Here is a 16,040-nt window from a genome sequence, read left to right on the forward strand (position 1 = left end):
CATTTCAGCGATATTGAACTGGACCATTAGGTCGAGAACATGTTCTCTCACTGATTGGCTTTCTTTCATGCACATATTGTAAATGTACTTGAGGGTCTCGTGTCGGATCGGAATGGACGGTTGTCCAAACATCTCCTAAAGAGATTCCATGATCTGACGTGTAGACATCATGGCCTCATGCTTCTTGGTAAAAACGTCAGACAAACTTGTCAAGATGTAGACTCGGACCTCATTGGCCTTCGTTCAACGATTATAAGCATCCTTCAATGCTTAGGATGCATTTAGAGTGAGGATTGGAGGGAATTCCTCTATCAAGATAAACCGCAGATAATTAATAACCAGAATTGTATTCAGGTTAGATTTCTACGTTGCATAGTTTTCATCGGTTAATTTTTTTTTTTTAAGTAAAGATATGCTTGTGGAAGACATGTTTAAACATATAACAATCAATTGACTGCATTAGTTATATTTATCATAACCCACGACTTAATAATCCAATCAATTTAGCAAAAACATATGTAATCATAGAACCCTAATTAAACTATTGATTTTTGATTTTGCAACAATACTTTAGAGGTTTAGGGCAATAACCACCGAAGGGTGATTAGCTACTCCTCCTCTGAATTGAGATTGTCAGCCAATCACTAACACCATAATAAATTTTATTCCTAGAGTTTTTAGTTATCGTTGTTTCGATTAAGGATTTATTAACTAACTTAATTTATCCCTTAAGTATGACCCTCCCATTTTCGGATACCAGAGGTACACTTCAAACAGGCTATCGAAGGGAAAAACAACTGTTGAAGATTAACCTATGAAACCATATCCATTGCTGGAGTTTGCATTGTTCTGACCCCTATGATCAGGCCCTTTGAAGGGATGGTCACTCCAGGATGACACGTAAATGGACCATAGGAATCTCACGGTGCAACCTATAGGAGGACACCGTAGGATACGTTGACACAGATCCCTCTCCCACTTACTATGAACATTTTCTCTATTCATCTTGTTATTGACCCATGCAAACACTTTCCAAAGGGAGGCCGCGCCTAGGGCGACACGAAGTCGAGCATGAATCTTACGATGTGAACTTTTAGGGATATGAGAGCTGAATTTTGATATATCACATATACTAATATCCTTACACTAAAGTATTCTAATATTTTTAGGATTTTATTATACTTAGTTAAAACCCGATCAATGAATTTATCTAAGTCCTTTTAAATTTTCTAAATATAACATTTATATTGAATAATTTAACAATACTTGATTTCATTTATTAAACTTTTTTAATAAAATTAATCATTTATTATATGCTTATAAAATATTTACTCAATTCACCTTCCAGGTCGGTTCCCAGTTGGAGGTATTCCGTTTTCATCGGCTTAAATATCCCCTTCTAGACAGAACCTTCCTTAGATAAAGGTCCTTTATGGACAATTATTTTATAAATTTAATCTTTTAATTAAATTCATTTTAATCCTATTAAAACAAATCAAAAAGATTAATCTATTCCTAATCCCATTAGAAAAAAAATATAATTCTAGCTTGATTAATTTTAAACTATTTAAAATTAAGTGCCTATGTTTGCATGCAACTCTTGATTCGATTTTAAACTATCTCATTAAGACTATAACACTTATATTTTAATGTTTTATTAAAACCTATAAATTTGCATCTAAAGACATCGATTAAATACAACAAATATATTTATCTAAGTAATCTCATGCTCAATGCAAATTCCATTTTTATTTGATAAATATAACACTTATATAAATCATATATGAAAAACAAGCATTCACATATATCATTCCACTATTTATTATAACAATTTTAATAAATAGTTTGATGCATGGACATGCTTAGGTTAATCATACATCACTAACACAACACTTATATCATGATGCATGAGCATGCTAATTTAATCATGCATCTATAAAATATAACCCTTTATATTTATTTATAATGCATATACATGTTTATTCTAAGGTGAGTATTTTTTAATCTATATGACATACAATATGTAACATGAATTCAAAGATTAATTTAAACATCCATCCAATGCATAATTAAATTAATTTAAACAGCAAAAATTGAATCGATTTTGGCACCCTAATGCAAAATTAACTAATTAAATTAATATAACTATTATATTAATTTAGTTAATTAATAATAAATTAAATAATACAAAGGAATTAAGTAAAAAACAGTTGTAGTCGAAGGTCTTCGCGCACGTCGCTTGCACTCCGTCAAACCTTAGAACGTTCTCAACGTTACAACGCTATGACTACTTCACAATATGTCTGCCTTTCAACGTTGTAACGCTGTGATAGTAGCGTCGCACACTGAGTGGCAGTATGCTCCTGTTTTGCACGTTTTTTACTCTGAACTTGCCCCAAACACCTCCATTTCTTCCCGATCTCCTCAGCAACCATTGCTCTTTCGATCGGAACGGACTTACAAACTCAAAGCAAGAATTAAATTGCCCCAAAAAAAATATAATGGGCACTTACATTTTAATCAAATTAAAAGTAATCTAGTGCCAAAATCGAAAACATCCAATCTTGCAAACCGACATTCAAACATTCCAAATGCAGAATATTAAACCCACCTCTAAACTGATTTTGTTTAGAAAAATACGAAGAACGAATATGAAGAAATTGACTTTGATACCAATTGAAAGTTTTGTGTATGCCTTGCATTTCACAATTCGATTTTTGCATAAACAAAATTCAGTATACTAAAACAGAATATAAACATGTAATATAGCATACTTTAGGGAAAAAGATTAGAACCATTCTTACCTTTGTAGATTCCCAAGCTTTACGAACAACCTCTCGAGTTTCCAACGAATAGCTCCTTTAACGATCTTGATCACAAACAATTTCTTGAACAATCTCAAACACTACCACAAGAGTAACCTCGTTATTATCTAGGATTCCAATAGAGGGATAGGTGGTACCCAACTATTGGGAGAGAGAGAGGAGAAAAAGGTTTTGAAGAGTAAAGAAGATTCTCTTTGTGGCTTAATAACATTTGTGTATTGTGTATTGTCAGTCTCTATGTCTCCCAAAGGGGCCATAGAGAGGTCTTTATATAGAGAAGGTTTAAGTCATTCTCCTAATCCTTTTTCTATTTCCCTTTTCCATAATTAATTAATTAAATAACACTTATTTAATTAATTAGCACAATTAAATAAAGCTTATTTAATTTAATTTACACATTAATTAAATAAATATTTATACATTAAATTTAATTTAATGTATATATGTTTAATTATCATAAACATTGCATGTATATGTGTAATACCTCTCTGTTAATTAATTCTTTATGAATCTAATTCACTTGAATTAATTAATTGAATCTTATTCAAATACTACTTTCCAATTTAATTTGAATTATAAATCATATCCATAATCAATTATATTAATCACATTAATATATGGTTTCCTCAAATTAATTTGAACAATTCAAATATCCCTCTTAAATATCCTCTAATGAGCTAACAAGGGAACTTGGTTGACCTGTAGATTAGAAGCTCCAACGATATGGGATTAATTGGCTAAACTCATTAACCAAGTTCATCAATATTCGTAACTGTGGGTACACTCCACTAAAGACCCAGAACTGCACTATTCTCATATATATTTTTGTGTCCACGAATATGATTAATAATAGCAAGTTAGTTATTCACAAGTGTTCGTAACTCCAACTGGGTCAAATTATCGTTTTACCCTTGGGTTACCTCTGATTCCTTAAGTATCAATGCTCATCTAATGAACAACCTATTTATGGTCTAACCAATACTCTCGAACCAATAATGGGCTAGGGCTCTTTGTACAAGTCCGAAGACCACTTTAGGGAACACTTATCTACTCACCCTTAAGGTGAGAATGAGTGAATTCCATCTTGTATTATTATGTTCTCAACTCCCCACTCGGTCTTGTCCTAAAAATGGTAGGCATATTGGGTCGGCGAACTGGCCAACCTCACCCATACAAATCAAAGGACAATCCCTCGTAAACAAGAGTTCATAATACACTCAGGATTAAAATTAAGTTGCCTAGGTCATCCTATTGAAATAAGAACCTAACTAGTTAACGACGTTACATCTAGTGGTTACTATTTCGTGGCTTAGTCTTATGCAAACTCATTACATAGGACACCTCCACTCACATGTCAACTACATGATGCATTGGATCATTGTGTTTGTATCAAATACAAAGTGGGTCATATCCATAATATTACTAGGATAAGGTCCCCAACCTTATCCTTATACTATAGACCCTTCAGGCTATATCATGAAGATGATCCCTGTATGTCTTCACATATAGTTCAAGACTCATAAGGAAACCTTGGATGTTAGTTTATTAGATTTAAGGTTATTAAGACAAAAATAGACAAATAACACAAAAAATAACATTTACTGAATTAACATCTATAACTCTTTATTGATGACAACCAATTAATAAAGTTTACTATCTACAAGTTTTAGGGCATAAAACCCAACAATATCTCCCTCATAACCTATAGTTTTTAATATGAATCTCATTCATATTAATTTTAAACATATATTTTCAATATGAATCCAATTCTTATTATTTTAATATGAATCTAGTTCATACTAATTATTATTTGAATCTTATTCAAATACTATAAATCTCTTTTTATTATAAAATTTAATTTTGAATATGATCCCAAATTAACTTTACATTATAATGTATCTATATACATTATATTAATTGTATCATGCAATTGATGAATATCCCTTTAATAAATTTAAACATTTAAAATTCTTTTAAAACCAATGGTCCTTTTTTACCCACTATGAGCTAGCAGAGAGACCTAATGGACTTACAGATTAAAAGCTTCAATGATCCGAGAGTAGACCTACAGATTAGAAGCTTCAATGATCCGGAATTAACTAATTAAACTCTTTAATTACGTTAATCAACTTTCATTAACTAAGGGTCACTCCACTAAAGATCCATAACTGCACTTTTCACATTGTAGAATATTTTGAGCTCATGGATTTATCCATTACAAGTAAGTTGATTCTTCACGAGTTGTTCATAATTACAAATAGGTTAAATTTCCGTTTTACCCTTATAATTATCTCTTACTCCTTAAGTACCCTGATCTCTCTAATGAATAATTTGTTTATGGTTCTACCATAAATCAAGTCCCCCTCGAGCCAATGATGTTGGCTTTTTGGCCCTTAATCTCAACTTAACTAATTTTAATTAATTAACTAATTAATGTTTAGATAACAAACATGATTTTATTCATTAATAATTTGAGTGTTTTGAAGTCACGATTGTGTAGGTTTGAACCCAATTTGAACCACTCAAATTGAAGTTCAAACGAAAAAGATATGACTGAAACAAACTTAACGGAAAAATCTCGATCTAATGATGTGGCAGAACATTTCTCATCTTCTTCTCCAAATTATAATAACAACTTTTATTATTCTCAATCCTCCATAACTCACTAGGCCACCAATGTTGCTCTCTCTCTAAGCTTCAATTTTCTTCTTTTCATCTTCTTCTTAGGGAGATATTTTATATTGTGAGAATTGATTCATTAAGTACTAAAATTTGTAAATTCATTATTGTAGAGAGTTTGTCAAGTGTACTCTTTATTTTTTCAAACTATTATAAGGATTGCTCTTGATCCCGAAAAAAGAGTTGTTATAATGGTTTGATCCTCCAGCCATGGAAATGATCGGGTTTGTTCTTGCGTCCAGAAAAAGAACGTTAAACGATTTGAATCTAAGCCATGGAAAGAGTCAAGTTCATAGACCCAAGAGGAGCTTAGAAAGTGGATGTAGGTCCGTTGTGTCAAACTACTATAAAATTCTTGGTGTTAATTTCTCTGTCCCTCTCCTATTTTAGTTTTGCAATTAATTTGTTGTTACATTTTATTGCATAAAATTAATTGCAATATTTTTTTCTTAAATTAATTGCTTAATGTTTGTTTAGGTTGGTTGATTGATCCTTACATATCTCATATCAATCTTTTTACTAAAATTGAATTGGGTGCTTAAGAGTGTTAGTTTTAATTTCTTGGCTATTTTGGGTTGAATTTATTTCCATAAATTTATTTTTTAAAATACTTCTTAGTCAAAAGTTTGTTAATTTATTTAATTGGGCTCGTATTTGTAAAAAGTTTTAATTAGTTTAATAAACCTTATTCGCATATCGATCCTACAAATGAGAGGGCAAGTACTCTTTGTTCAAGGCCCGAAATCAACATTTAAGGGAACTATTCATCTACTTACCCTTAAATGGGAAGGAGTGAATTTTATCTTGTGTAATTATGTTCCTAGATTTCCACTCGGACAAGTCCCAAAATGGTAGGCTTATTTAATCGATGACTCGTACCATTTTCACTTATACAAATCAAAGGATAACCCTTATAGGTAGGAGTCCATAACTCATTCAAGATTGAGATCGAGTTACATATGGTCATCATATGAAATATTAATCTCTTTAGTCAACGATATTATGAAAGAGATTAAGTATTTCACAGTCTGGTCTTATACAATCTCATTATATAAGATACCCCCACTCACATGTCTCCACATGAACAATTTGGATCACATCGTTTGTAACACTTACAAAGTGGGTCATATCTATAGTGTTATCAAGATAATACACCCAACGAGACCCTTTAGGTTATTACTTGAACATGATCTACTTGTATATCTACTACATACTATTCAAGTCTCATGAAATAATCTTGGATTTTTCCATTATTGATAACTAATTATTGCATATTTAAAATAATTAATTATTATATCAAATAACTAATTAAATAAGAGGCTTAAGGGTATAAATTCCAACAAAATCGCCCAACTTGTCCGCCTCGACCTCGGAGGTCGAGACCGAGGTGGTTCATTTTCTATCCTTGAAGGTTTTCTTCTCATAGGCCATGATACAAGCCTCCTTGGACGACCCAAATTTGGGTTCCCTAATCCCACCTGGATTCGGAATCCTAAGTCCACCCCACTATAAATAATGGGTCATCGGAAACACCAACTACTATAGATAATGGATTCAGAATCCTAAGTCCTTGGTAAGTTCTCCTCCCCACTTCTAGCTTACTCTAATCCTTTGCTGGATATTAACTTAAGCATTAGAGGTTTTGTGCTAGGCCCCACATCAACGTTTTCTTTTCTTGTCATGCAGGTCATCTTCCTTCCTTGAAATTATAAATTCACCCTTGAAGGCTTGTGAAGGTCAAGTGAATCTTCTTGTCTAAGTCATCAACAGTTGGTGTCATCTATGAGATGAGAGTACTCTACCTTTTTATTCCAAAATTAAAAGAAAAAAATTGATATGAGTTGAACTTGTTTGCAATCTAGCCCAAGAAAAAAGCCTTGTGGTAAAAAAACATAGTCATAAATCAAAGAAAAGACAAACACTATGTGGGAAATTTTTTTCTTATGATAAAGGACATTGGGGAATTTCAACCCATAGTCAAAAACCAACCAAAAGACAAACCCTAGAGGATAGTATAAATAAGATCGTGAAAGAATGCAAGAGACTCTGGGCTTAGATTGAAGGAAAAACAAAGCATCTTTCAACTTTGAAGATTTTTACTACATTATGGAATCCCATATAAATTTTATTTCAAATTTGAAATTTTCTAAGACTACATTCAAAATTAATAGCAAGTTTTGTTTAGATCCCATGTTATTAACTAAATGTTCATGACATAGTTATTTTGCTATAACCTTCTCTTCTTTATAAAATTTTGTGCTCTAGAAAATAATACTCCCATATTGAACTCCAAATGTGTCCAACTTATAATAACTAAAAAGTTGAAATGTGAGTTCTAACTTGGGAGCAAGAACTAATGTTGTGGGTGACCTTGACGAAATAGACCAAAAATTAGGAAAAGATAGATGAAGATAAATAGAACTTAATTTAGATAAGTCCAAGTGCCAGCTAATAAGTTATTTTATCATATCTAATCCTAACTTATTAGGATTAGGAAAGATCAATCTCATCTTTATCATGAAAGAAAAAAGTAAACTCTATCTTATTCTCCTTATATATATACATCATCATAACCGATCTATGTGAAGTAACTTGATTTAGAATCTAGATCTTAATATAGAATTGAAACTTCTGATTTCATCCCCATTCTACAATTATGATATCTGACTTTAGCATCGGAGTCATTTTTCTTTATTTTACAGGCTTTCTATTCCTCAAATAACAAATTTACGTTTGTTGTCATGTGGATGTCAAATGCATTTTCTTCTATCCAAAATTTCAGGTGAAGACACTATCTTGTTTAGTAATCTTATTTTCTTAAAAGAAGGATTTGAATTGAATGGAATTTTGTAGCAACAGTGGACAGTTGATAATTTTTGCAGATTTATTTTGCTCAAGTTTAAGTTCAATCTCTGTAATTTAGATGGATGGTCAACTTGATTACGCAAGCTTTGATTCATTTCAAATACAAATTTGGTTAGTTGAAGCACAATACTCTCAAGATTTTGTTTTTTTAGAATGAAGAAGAAGAGTATGCCATGAAGCTATTTCTACAATTGCAGAAATAGCTTCCCAAACCAGATGATTATACCTATGCAGCTATAATCTCCACCATTGACATGGAAGATGGAAGCTTGAGGCGTTGGTTGATCAAGAACATATGTTACTAGAGGATGTTTCTCAAGTTGTTTTGATGGATGATGGTGGGTTTTGGACACGAAACCATGGAGAGAACAAAGATGAACATAAAATTGACAAATTTGCAACAATCAAGATAAAAATCCAATTGGGAGGAGGGAAGAGGAATGATGTATATATATATATATATAGATTTAAAAATGACATATTAGTATTTAAAATAATATTATTAGTTAATGTATGAATAACCTTTTAATTCTATTTTCCTAACCATCGAGGACTAAATTCATCGAATTAAAATGTTAGAGACTACATGTATCCATTTCAGGGACCAAGGTAGTTTCTTTATTTAATAATTGGTTAAAATCATTTTAGTTCCTAGACTTTAAATCTGGTTCTATTTTGGTAAATGAATTTTAAAAAAACAATAATTTTAGTTTCTAAACTTTTAAAATATATTTATTTTGATCCACTATTAAGATTTATTAACTCTTTCATGAAATTACATCTAACATATGTTGAGTAAAATTAATGTTAAGTAAAATGTCAACAATCAACTCACCAAAATACTGAACAACTAAAATTTTGAATGCAAAATGTCTTTTTGAGTTTTATATAGAAAATCGTTTTACCATTTAATTTAAAATTGAAATTTAGATTTTTTTTAGTGTGACTAACTTATTTTGACAATTAATCATCTAAAAATATAAATTATCTTACCATATTATTTAAGAGTTAACTTAATTTTAATAACAAAAATTAAAATAATTTACGGATTAGAATAGATATTTTGAAAAATTTAAAGATGGAAATAGAAGAATGGTTCGACCCGATCCATAGACATGGGTCTCTTTCAGTTACATACTTAACGACGACGTTTAAGCGCAACCCCCATGGAAGGGGAATTAACCGAATTCTTCTTCTTCTACTTTCATTTCTCGACGAACAGAAATCTCCGAACTCCAAATTTCTGTTCTTCCTCTTTAGATCTGATCTTCTTCTTTCTTCTTTCTTCTCTTCAATTCGACGCATTTTCTCATCGTTTTCCCGAGAAAAATCCCTTCCCGGGAAATGTCGCACAGCGATACAATTCCTCTTCATCAATCATCTCAGTCGGACATCGACGAGATCGAAAATCTCATCAACGCCAGTGTCCAATCCGGCCCTTCAACTGTTCTTCCAGCTCGTCCCCCTAGTCCTCCCAGGGCTTCCATTCCTGTTTCCTCCTCCCCCTTTTTACAGTCCAATCTTCCCCCACTTCCCCCCAAATCCAGTAACCAGAAGCCGCCCACTGTCTTCCCTGCTCCCCCGCCCTTGCCCGTCTCCAGTAATGGGAGGTCTGATATATCGGCCTCTGGTTTCGGATCACCGCCCAATACTCTCACCGAACCGGTATGGGATACGGTCAAGAGGGATCTGTCCCGGATCGTCAGCAATTTGAAGCTTGTGGTTTTTCCCAACCCTTTTCGTGAGGACCCTGGAAAGGCTTTGAGGGATTGGGATCTGTGGGGGCCTTTCTTTTTCATTGTGTTCCTCGGTCTTGCTCTTTCCTGGTCTGCATCAGTCAAGAAGGTCAGCCTTGTAAAATTTGAGTTGGTTGAAATCGTTACTTGCTTGCGTTTTGTTTGATTTTAGTTCACATACAAGTCTCAGTTTGGATCAAGCTTTTTAGTTTTTTGTGATGTGATGTTCCTTATGTTTGCCTGTTTTGGCCTTTCAATGCTCTGGTTCGGCTTCAACTAGCTATCTGCAGTTATTAAGATTTGAAATTGAGTTGAACTAATGGTAGAAACTGTATTGGCTAGTTTGTTGCATTGGATTTTAATAGGAACCGATGATTCTAGACAGTTGCAATACTGAGGAAATTATAGGGACACTTACAAGCTTCTGTCAATGGCTGAAAGTTAAGTGAATAGATGAAAAAGCGTTGTAAATTGGTGGAATCCATAAATGCCGATACAGTATGTTTAAATGCTTTGTAGGATATAAACCATTATCTATTGCTAGAATACAGCGTGGATCTTCAGGAGATTGAAATTTGCGTGGATATAACCTCAATATCTAATTTGCATTATGACTTTTATCAGAAAATATTTAGAAGAAGAAATGTAGATATGGACTGCGAAGAGTTCTCTGTCTCATAAATTAAACTAAGGCAGTAATACTGCTACTGGGTATCAGAAACAAATGTTGTTTACTGAATCCACTAATAGAAATAATATTTCCTCTTTTTTCAGGCAGGGGACGTTGGTCACTAGGGTATGTAAATTTATGACTATGGATTGTAGACCAAAGGATATTCCTATACTTTAGTTATACCTTCACCCAAGAGTAATTTAGAATTCCTGGAAACTATTTATTATTATTATCTTTTTTATAGAAACATTGATTCCTCATTTCATTGATAAGATGAAATTACAAAAGAAGGCAAAATATGTGCTAAAAGAATTACAAAAACCACTTTGAATGGGCTATAAGAGAAGTGAGGCTATAGGTATTAAAGAGATGGGATAAATTACACTAAGAAAGTGCAACATTAGACTTTTATTTTATTTTATTTTATTATTTTTTTAGTACAACAAATGGGGGTATTGGGATTTGAATCTCTCACCTCAAGGGAGGTAATGCATGTCAATTACCGTTGAGCTATGCTCACTTTAGTAGTAATATTAGATAAATGTTAAGAAAAACTGTCAAGTTTAGTGGCTTTGTCCTTGAAAATCTAATGATTGCTTTCCAACCCAAGAACCAAACAAATGCTCTGATGAAGTTGTTCCGTAAGACTTCCCTTGTGGTGACAGATTAGACTAGCTCAAGTAATGTGGTCTTGTCTCCTGAGAGAGCTATATTCCAATTGAACATCCAGTTGGCCTTATAATTAAGATCCATGGAAGACTATTCTCAAGAATCATGGACACTTAAAGCTAGTACTTATAGTTATTGTATTATTTTTTTACATTATATGATTTTACACTTAAAGCGAGTTCTTATATTAATTGTTTTATTTTCTACATTATATGATTTTACTGAGTTGTTATTCGCTCATTAACCCTTTCTATAGTCTCTAATGGTAAAGATAAAGTTAGGTTTGAATTCTTTAGTGCGACCCTCGGTCTCCCATCATTTTCATTGAAAGTTGAGTGAAAAAATTGTCGTTAGCTTGTACAATTCACTGCTTTGAACTTGAAACACTTCACTAAAAGTGGGTTGTTATCATCCACAAGTATAAATGGAATTTGGTTTTCTAGCTGAAAGTTAGTTTAGGTGCCAAAGGAGAAATTTTCTTCAAGTGCTGATGTTTAAGAAGAATGCATGAAATTGCAATTTATTCTTACTTGGGAAAAATCAATGTACGAGAAAGGTGAGAAAGGTTTTCAATCAATCCCAGCTAGTGTGGCCTATATAGGAAGAGTGTTGGAAAGAGTAGAATAACAAGGTGTTTAGAGGGTTGAGAGGAGTCCTTTTCTCTAGTTAGGCTCCCTTTTTTTTGTGGGTTTGATTTTTTTGTATGTCCTTGTATTCTTTCACTTTATAGTGCTGAAGACCACCTCTTCTGTGTGATTTTCCTTAAAGAGAGCTTGGATGCTCTCCAATTGTATGGATGTAGCTAGCAAGTACCAAATGATTTCTCATAGAGGACAAATGATATAAATGGGGAAACGTAATGTAGAAGGGTCTATCTCTCCCACCCAACTTATCCTCCTAGAAGTATGTTTCCTTTCCATTACCTACCAAGTAATGGACCAGGTAAGAAAAGGAAGGGAGCTCATTGGATATTACTTGGATGTCTTGGAGCCCATCATCAGTATATCCTCCTAAAGTACATCTCATTCCCACCTCCGAAGATGCGCCTTTTGCCTGATATCTTGGATCCTTCTAGGAGCTCTCCCTCTTTCTTGCTTGGTTTTCATCGTTCATTTTCCGATAGGATAACAACGGATGTCCTGACTCTCTTGTCTCTTATCTTTCATAAGGGCGTTTGAGCTTAGATTGTGGAGGAGGGATGTTCGTTTTTTTGAGTCCTAACCATATTGTAGGCTTTCTTGTAGCTTGTTTTTTCATTGCTTGATGAACCCTTCTCCCTTTAGTACGCTTTTTCTTATCCGTGGAAGTTGAAAATTCCAAAGGATGTTAAATTCTTCATATGGCAGGCTATGCATGGAAGAGTCGACACTCTTGATGGACTTTCAAAAGAGTTTCCTTCTGTGATAGGGCCATTTTGTTGCATTCTTTGTCAGAGGGTGGAGGAAGAGTTGGATTGGATCTATCCTCTAGAGCTGCAATTTTGCATGGTTTTTTTGGAGTTATTTTTTTGATGTGTTTGGGTTTTAGTTTGCCAGACAGAACAGATTATAGGGAGGTGATTGAGGAGTCCTTCTCCATGCACCATATCGAGGGAAGGGGAAGTTCCTATGGTAACCTGGGGTTTATGGGTTGCTGTGAAGTTTTTAGGGGGGAGAGGAACAATATAACCTTTATAGGAGTTGAAAGGGGGTCCCAAGTAATGTTTGGGCCCTCATTGGGTTCTATGTCTCTCTCCTTGATTTGAGTTCCTTTTTCAGACGTGGTTTTTTGGATGTCCGTGTATTCTTTCATTTTTTCTCAATATGAAATTCTTGACTTTTCATTCATTGAAAAAGAAAAAAATCTGGCAGGTACCAGAGAATCTGGCACCAGACTTTGTCCTGGTGGATCCTCAAAGTGAATCAGAAAATATTTAGAGAAATTTATGTTGTATATTACTTTTTCTGGAGAGGCATAGAAAAATGGGGGAGTTGCATTGAGACTCTTGTGTCACACATCTCTCTTGTATTGTTTTGTTCTTGTCAATGAACTTTCTTGTGTGTATGTGTATGTTAGCAAAATAATCAGATACAATCTAGTTTGCTCCCTTCTGTTTCCCTACCTAGCAATGTTGGATCAAGCTATTAAACTTGCTTCCCTAACCCCACCCTGCTGAAACAGATAGAAGCAAATGCCTTATTTGGGCAAATGGTCTCAATTACATTGATCCTTAAATTTTGCTGATACCGCAGAGTAGTTGTATCCTTCTATTGAAAGGTCAAGTTTGATATACATGTATGTATGTTGCCAATTCGAACATGGTTTAGTAGATAAGGTACTAATTACCATCCAAAAAATCGATGGTTGGATTGGCTTTCCTCCAAAAGAAGATATATTTATGTATGTGTGTGTGTCTATATATATATATTGAAAAAAACACTTAAGTAGCCTTTATATATGATGCTTAATGGAGATGTATGATAAAAATATCTTTATAACCTTCTTGTTTTCTTATATTCCAAAGTCACCTTAGCATTTGAAACATCCCTAACCATTCTCTATTTATATGTTTGATATTTTTCAGCCAATGTTTGCCCTTGATTCTCATTCTCTATGTCTACTTTCACTGAACTGTCATTGATTAAATAAAGACTTTAAAATATTTGTTTTTGTCTTCTACTAATAATATCAATTGAATTTCTTTTCAGTCTGAGGTTTTTGCTGTTGCATTTGCACTTCTTGCTGCTGGTGCAGTGATTCTGACCTTGAATGTGCTTCTACTGGTAATTAAATCTATCTTCCGCTCTTTCCCAGCTCCCTTCCCACTCTTCTATTCAAAAACATGTTTTTATTACATTAGAAAATAGAGTTGATACTTATTTAATCTTGTGTTGTGCTGCCTTCTTGATTGTGTTCGTTTGGGAGTGATTTCAGAAAGTTTAAGATCGCTTATGTCATGTTCAATATTACTCTGAAAGATGCTTTAAATCATTCAAAAATCTATTTATGTTCGATTTTTTCTGTACTTTTAAATGTGATTTATTTTGAAATGGTTAAAATCATTTTTTTTTCCATTTTTGAAAATTATTTGATGCTTTTAATCCTCCAAAATCAACTATTAAAATTTTAGGAAAGCAGTTTATGGATTGTGATTCCACCCATTTGTATTTTGTCTGTCCAATATAACGTCTTCTTTCCCAGTTCCAACGCTAATCGTGGAACGTTTATCAAAGAATGATCCAAGCTTTGAAATGGTCTTCCTTGGGCTTGGCAAGCTTTCTGACTATAGATATAGATGCTAATAATTAAGCATTTCCTCCTCCCACAATGAGTTTCCGTTGCTTCAGATCGCTAATTCACTAAGTAAACTGAACCCACCTTTGTTTGCTCAAAATAACTGGGGACTTGCACATTGGTTACTGCAGGGTGGGCATATAATATTCTTCCAGAGCTTGAGTCTGTTGGGATATTGCCTGTTTCCTCTAGATATTGGAGCATTGATCTGCATGTTGAAAGACAATGTAGTAGTGAAGATAGTTGTGGTATGTGTGACATTGGCATGGAGTTCTTGGGCCGCATATCCTTTCATGAGTTCAGCAGTGAACCCAAGAAGAAAAGCTCTTGCACTCTATCCTGTGTTCCTTATGTATGTATCAGTTGGTTTTCTCATCATTGCCATTGATTGAGATGCATCAACAATGGTATTATTAAAAGGGTTTTGGTAAGAAAAGATTTGAAATATGATGATTGATAATCATTTTAGGAACTTCATGCAGTGATCAATATTCTCTCACTTTACTGTAACTTTTTCTTTTTTTTTGACTTATATCATATAATGTCTTGAAACTCAGATCTGTCTACATCATCATATTCACTCTCAGCAAATTTTCTTGGTGGAAATTCGAAACTGTGTAATATTTCTTGTAATTAGTGATGGCTTCATTTGTTTTAGATTTAACCATTTTATGGGTATTTCTTGTATTTCCTTGGACTTGAAAATCAGAAATGTTGAAAATAATTTCTGGGAATTTGCAAATATTTGAGAGTGGCATTTTGGTGAAAATCGAACACATTGCTCTTTGTAGCTTGGATATGCAGAGGTGGTGGGGAGCATAGCCCTTGTTCAAAGATTACATAGGCCAAATATTTGCTACTCACTTTTGCTTGCTTTCAAACTTTACAAATCAGGTTTAAAAGTTTTGTTCCCCTAAAATATATATTGATATTTTTTCTTTCTTTCTTTATATTATTATGCATGTAATTTTAGCATATAAAATAATTTAAAACTATTTCATTAAACTATTATTAATTAATTTTTAAATATGTTTTATTTTCAATTTTTTATATAATTATAATTTGTTTTTTCCCCCCAAAAATACATATTGATATTCTCTTTCATTCTCACAAATTTTTTTTGGGGTCATTCATCACTTTCATCTTGCAAAGTTTTGTTCACTTTCATCCATTTCTCATGAACTTGGATCATTTTCGACTAATTATTGTCAGCTTTATTCATTTCTCATAAACAATTCTATTTTCATTTTCAGCTGCCAAAATTTACAAATGAGAATTTTTATGTTTATGAGGTCTATCCGGCCAATTTTTCGAATGTTT

At 33.1% G+C, this 16,040-nt stretch overlaps 1 protein-coding gene across 1 annotated transcript; it reads left to right on the top strand.

Moving 5' to 3' along the window:
• The first annotated feature begins 9,487 nt into the window (after positions 1-9,487).
• LOC120068429 (protein YIP4b) lies at positions 9,488-15,326 on the top strand. The gene is made up of 3 exons (XM_039020194.2): positions 9,488-10,214; positions 14,135-14,209; positions 14,852-15,326. Exons 1-3 carry the CDS (start codon positions 9,714-9,716, stop codon positions 15,110-15,112), a joined length of 837 nt encoding a protein of 278 aa, XP_038876122.1. The 5' UTR covers positions 9,488-9,713; the 3' UTR covers positions 15,113-15,326.
• Positions 15,327-16,040: the final 714 nt, after the last annotated feature.

This window comes from Benincasa hispida, chromosome 12, assembly GCF_027475165.1.
Source record: "Benincasa hispida cultivar pf3 chromosome 12, pf3_genome.v1.1, whole genome shotgun sequence".
In the NCBI taxonomy this organism is placed as follows: domain Eukaryota; kingdom Viridiplantae; phylum Streptophyta; class Magnoliopsida; order Cucurbitales; family Cucurbitaceae; genus Benincasa; species Benincasa hispida.

Bases quoted from the DNA above. Each gene is read 5' to 3' on its own strand.
- LOC120068429 (XM_039020194.2), top strand. From the start codon at position 9,714: ATGTCGCACAGCGATACAATTCCTCTTCATCAATCATCTCAGTCGGAC. The intron at 10,215-14,134 runs GTCAGCCTTGTA...ATTTCTTTTCAG, and splicing joins GGTCTGCATCAGTCAAGAAG to TCTGAGGTTTTTGCTGTTGC. The intron at 14,210-14,851 runs GTAATTAAATCT...TGGTTACTGCAG, and splicing joins CCTTGAATGTGCTTCTACTG to GGTGGGCATATAATATTCTT.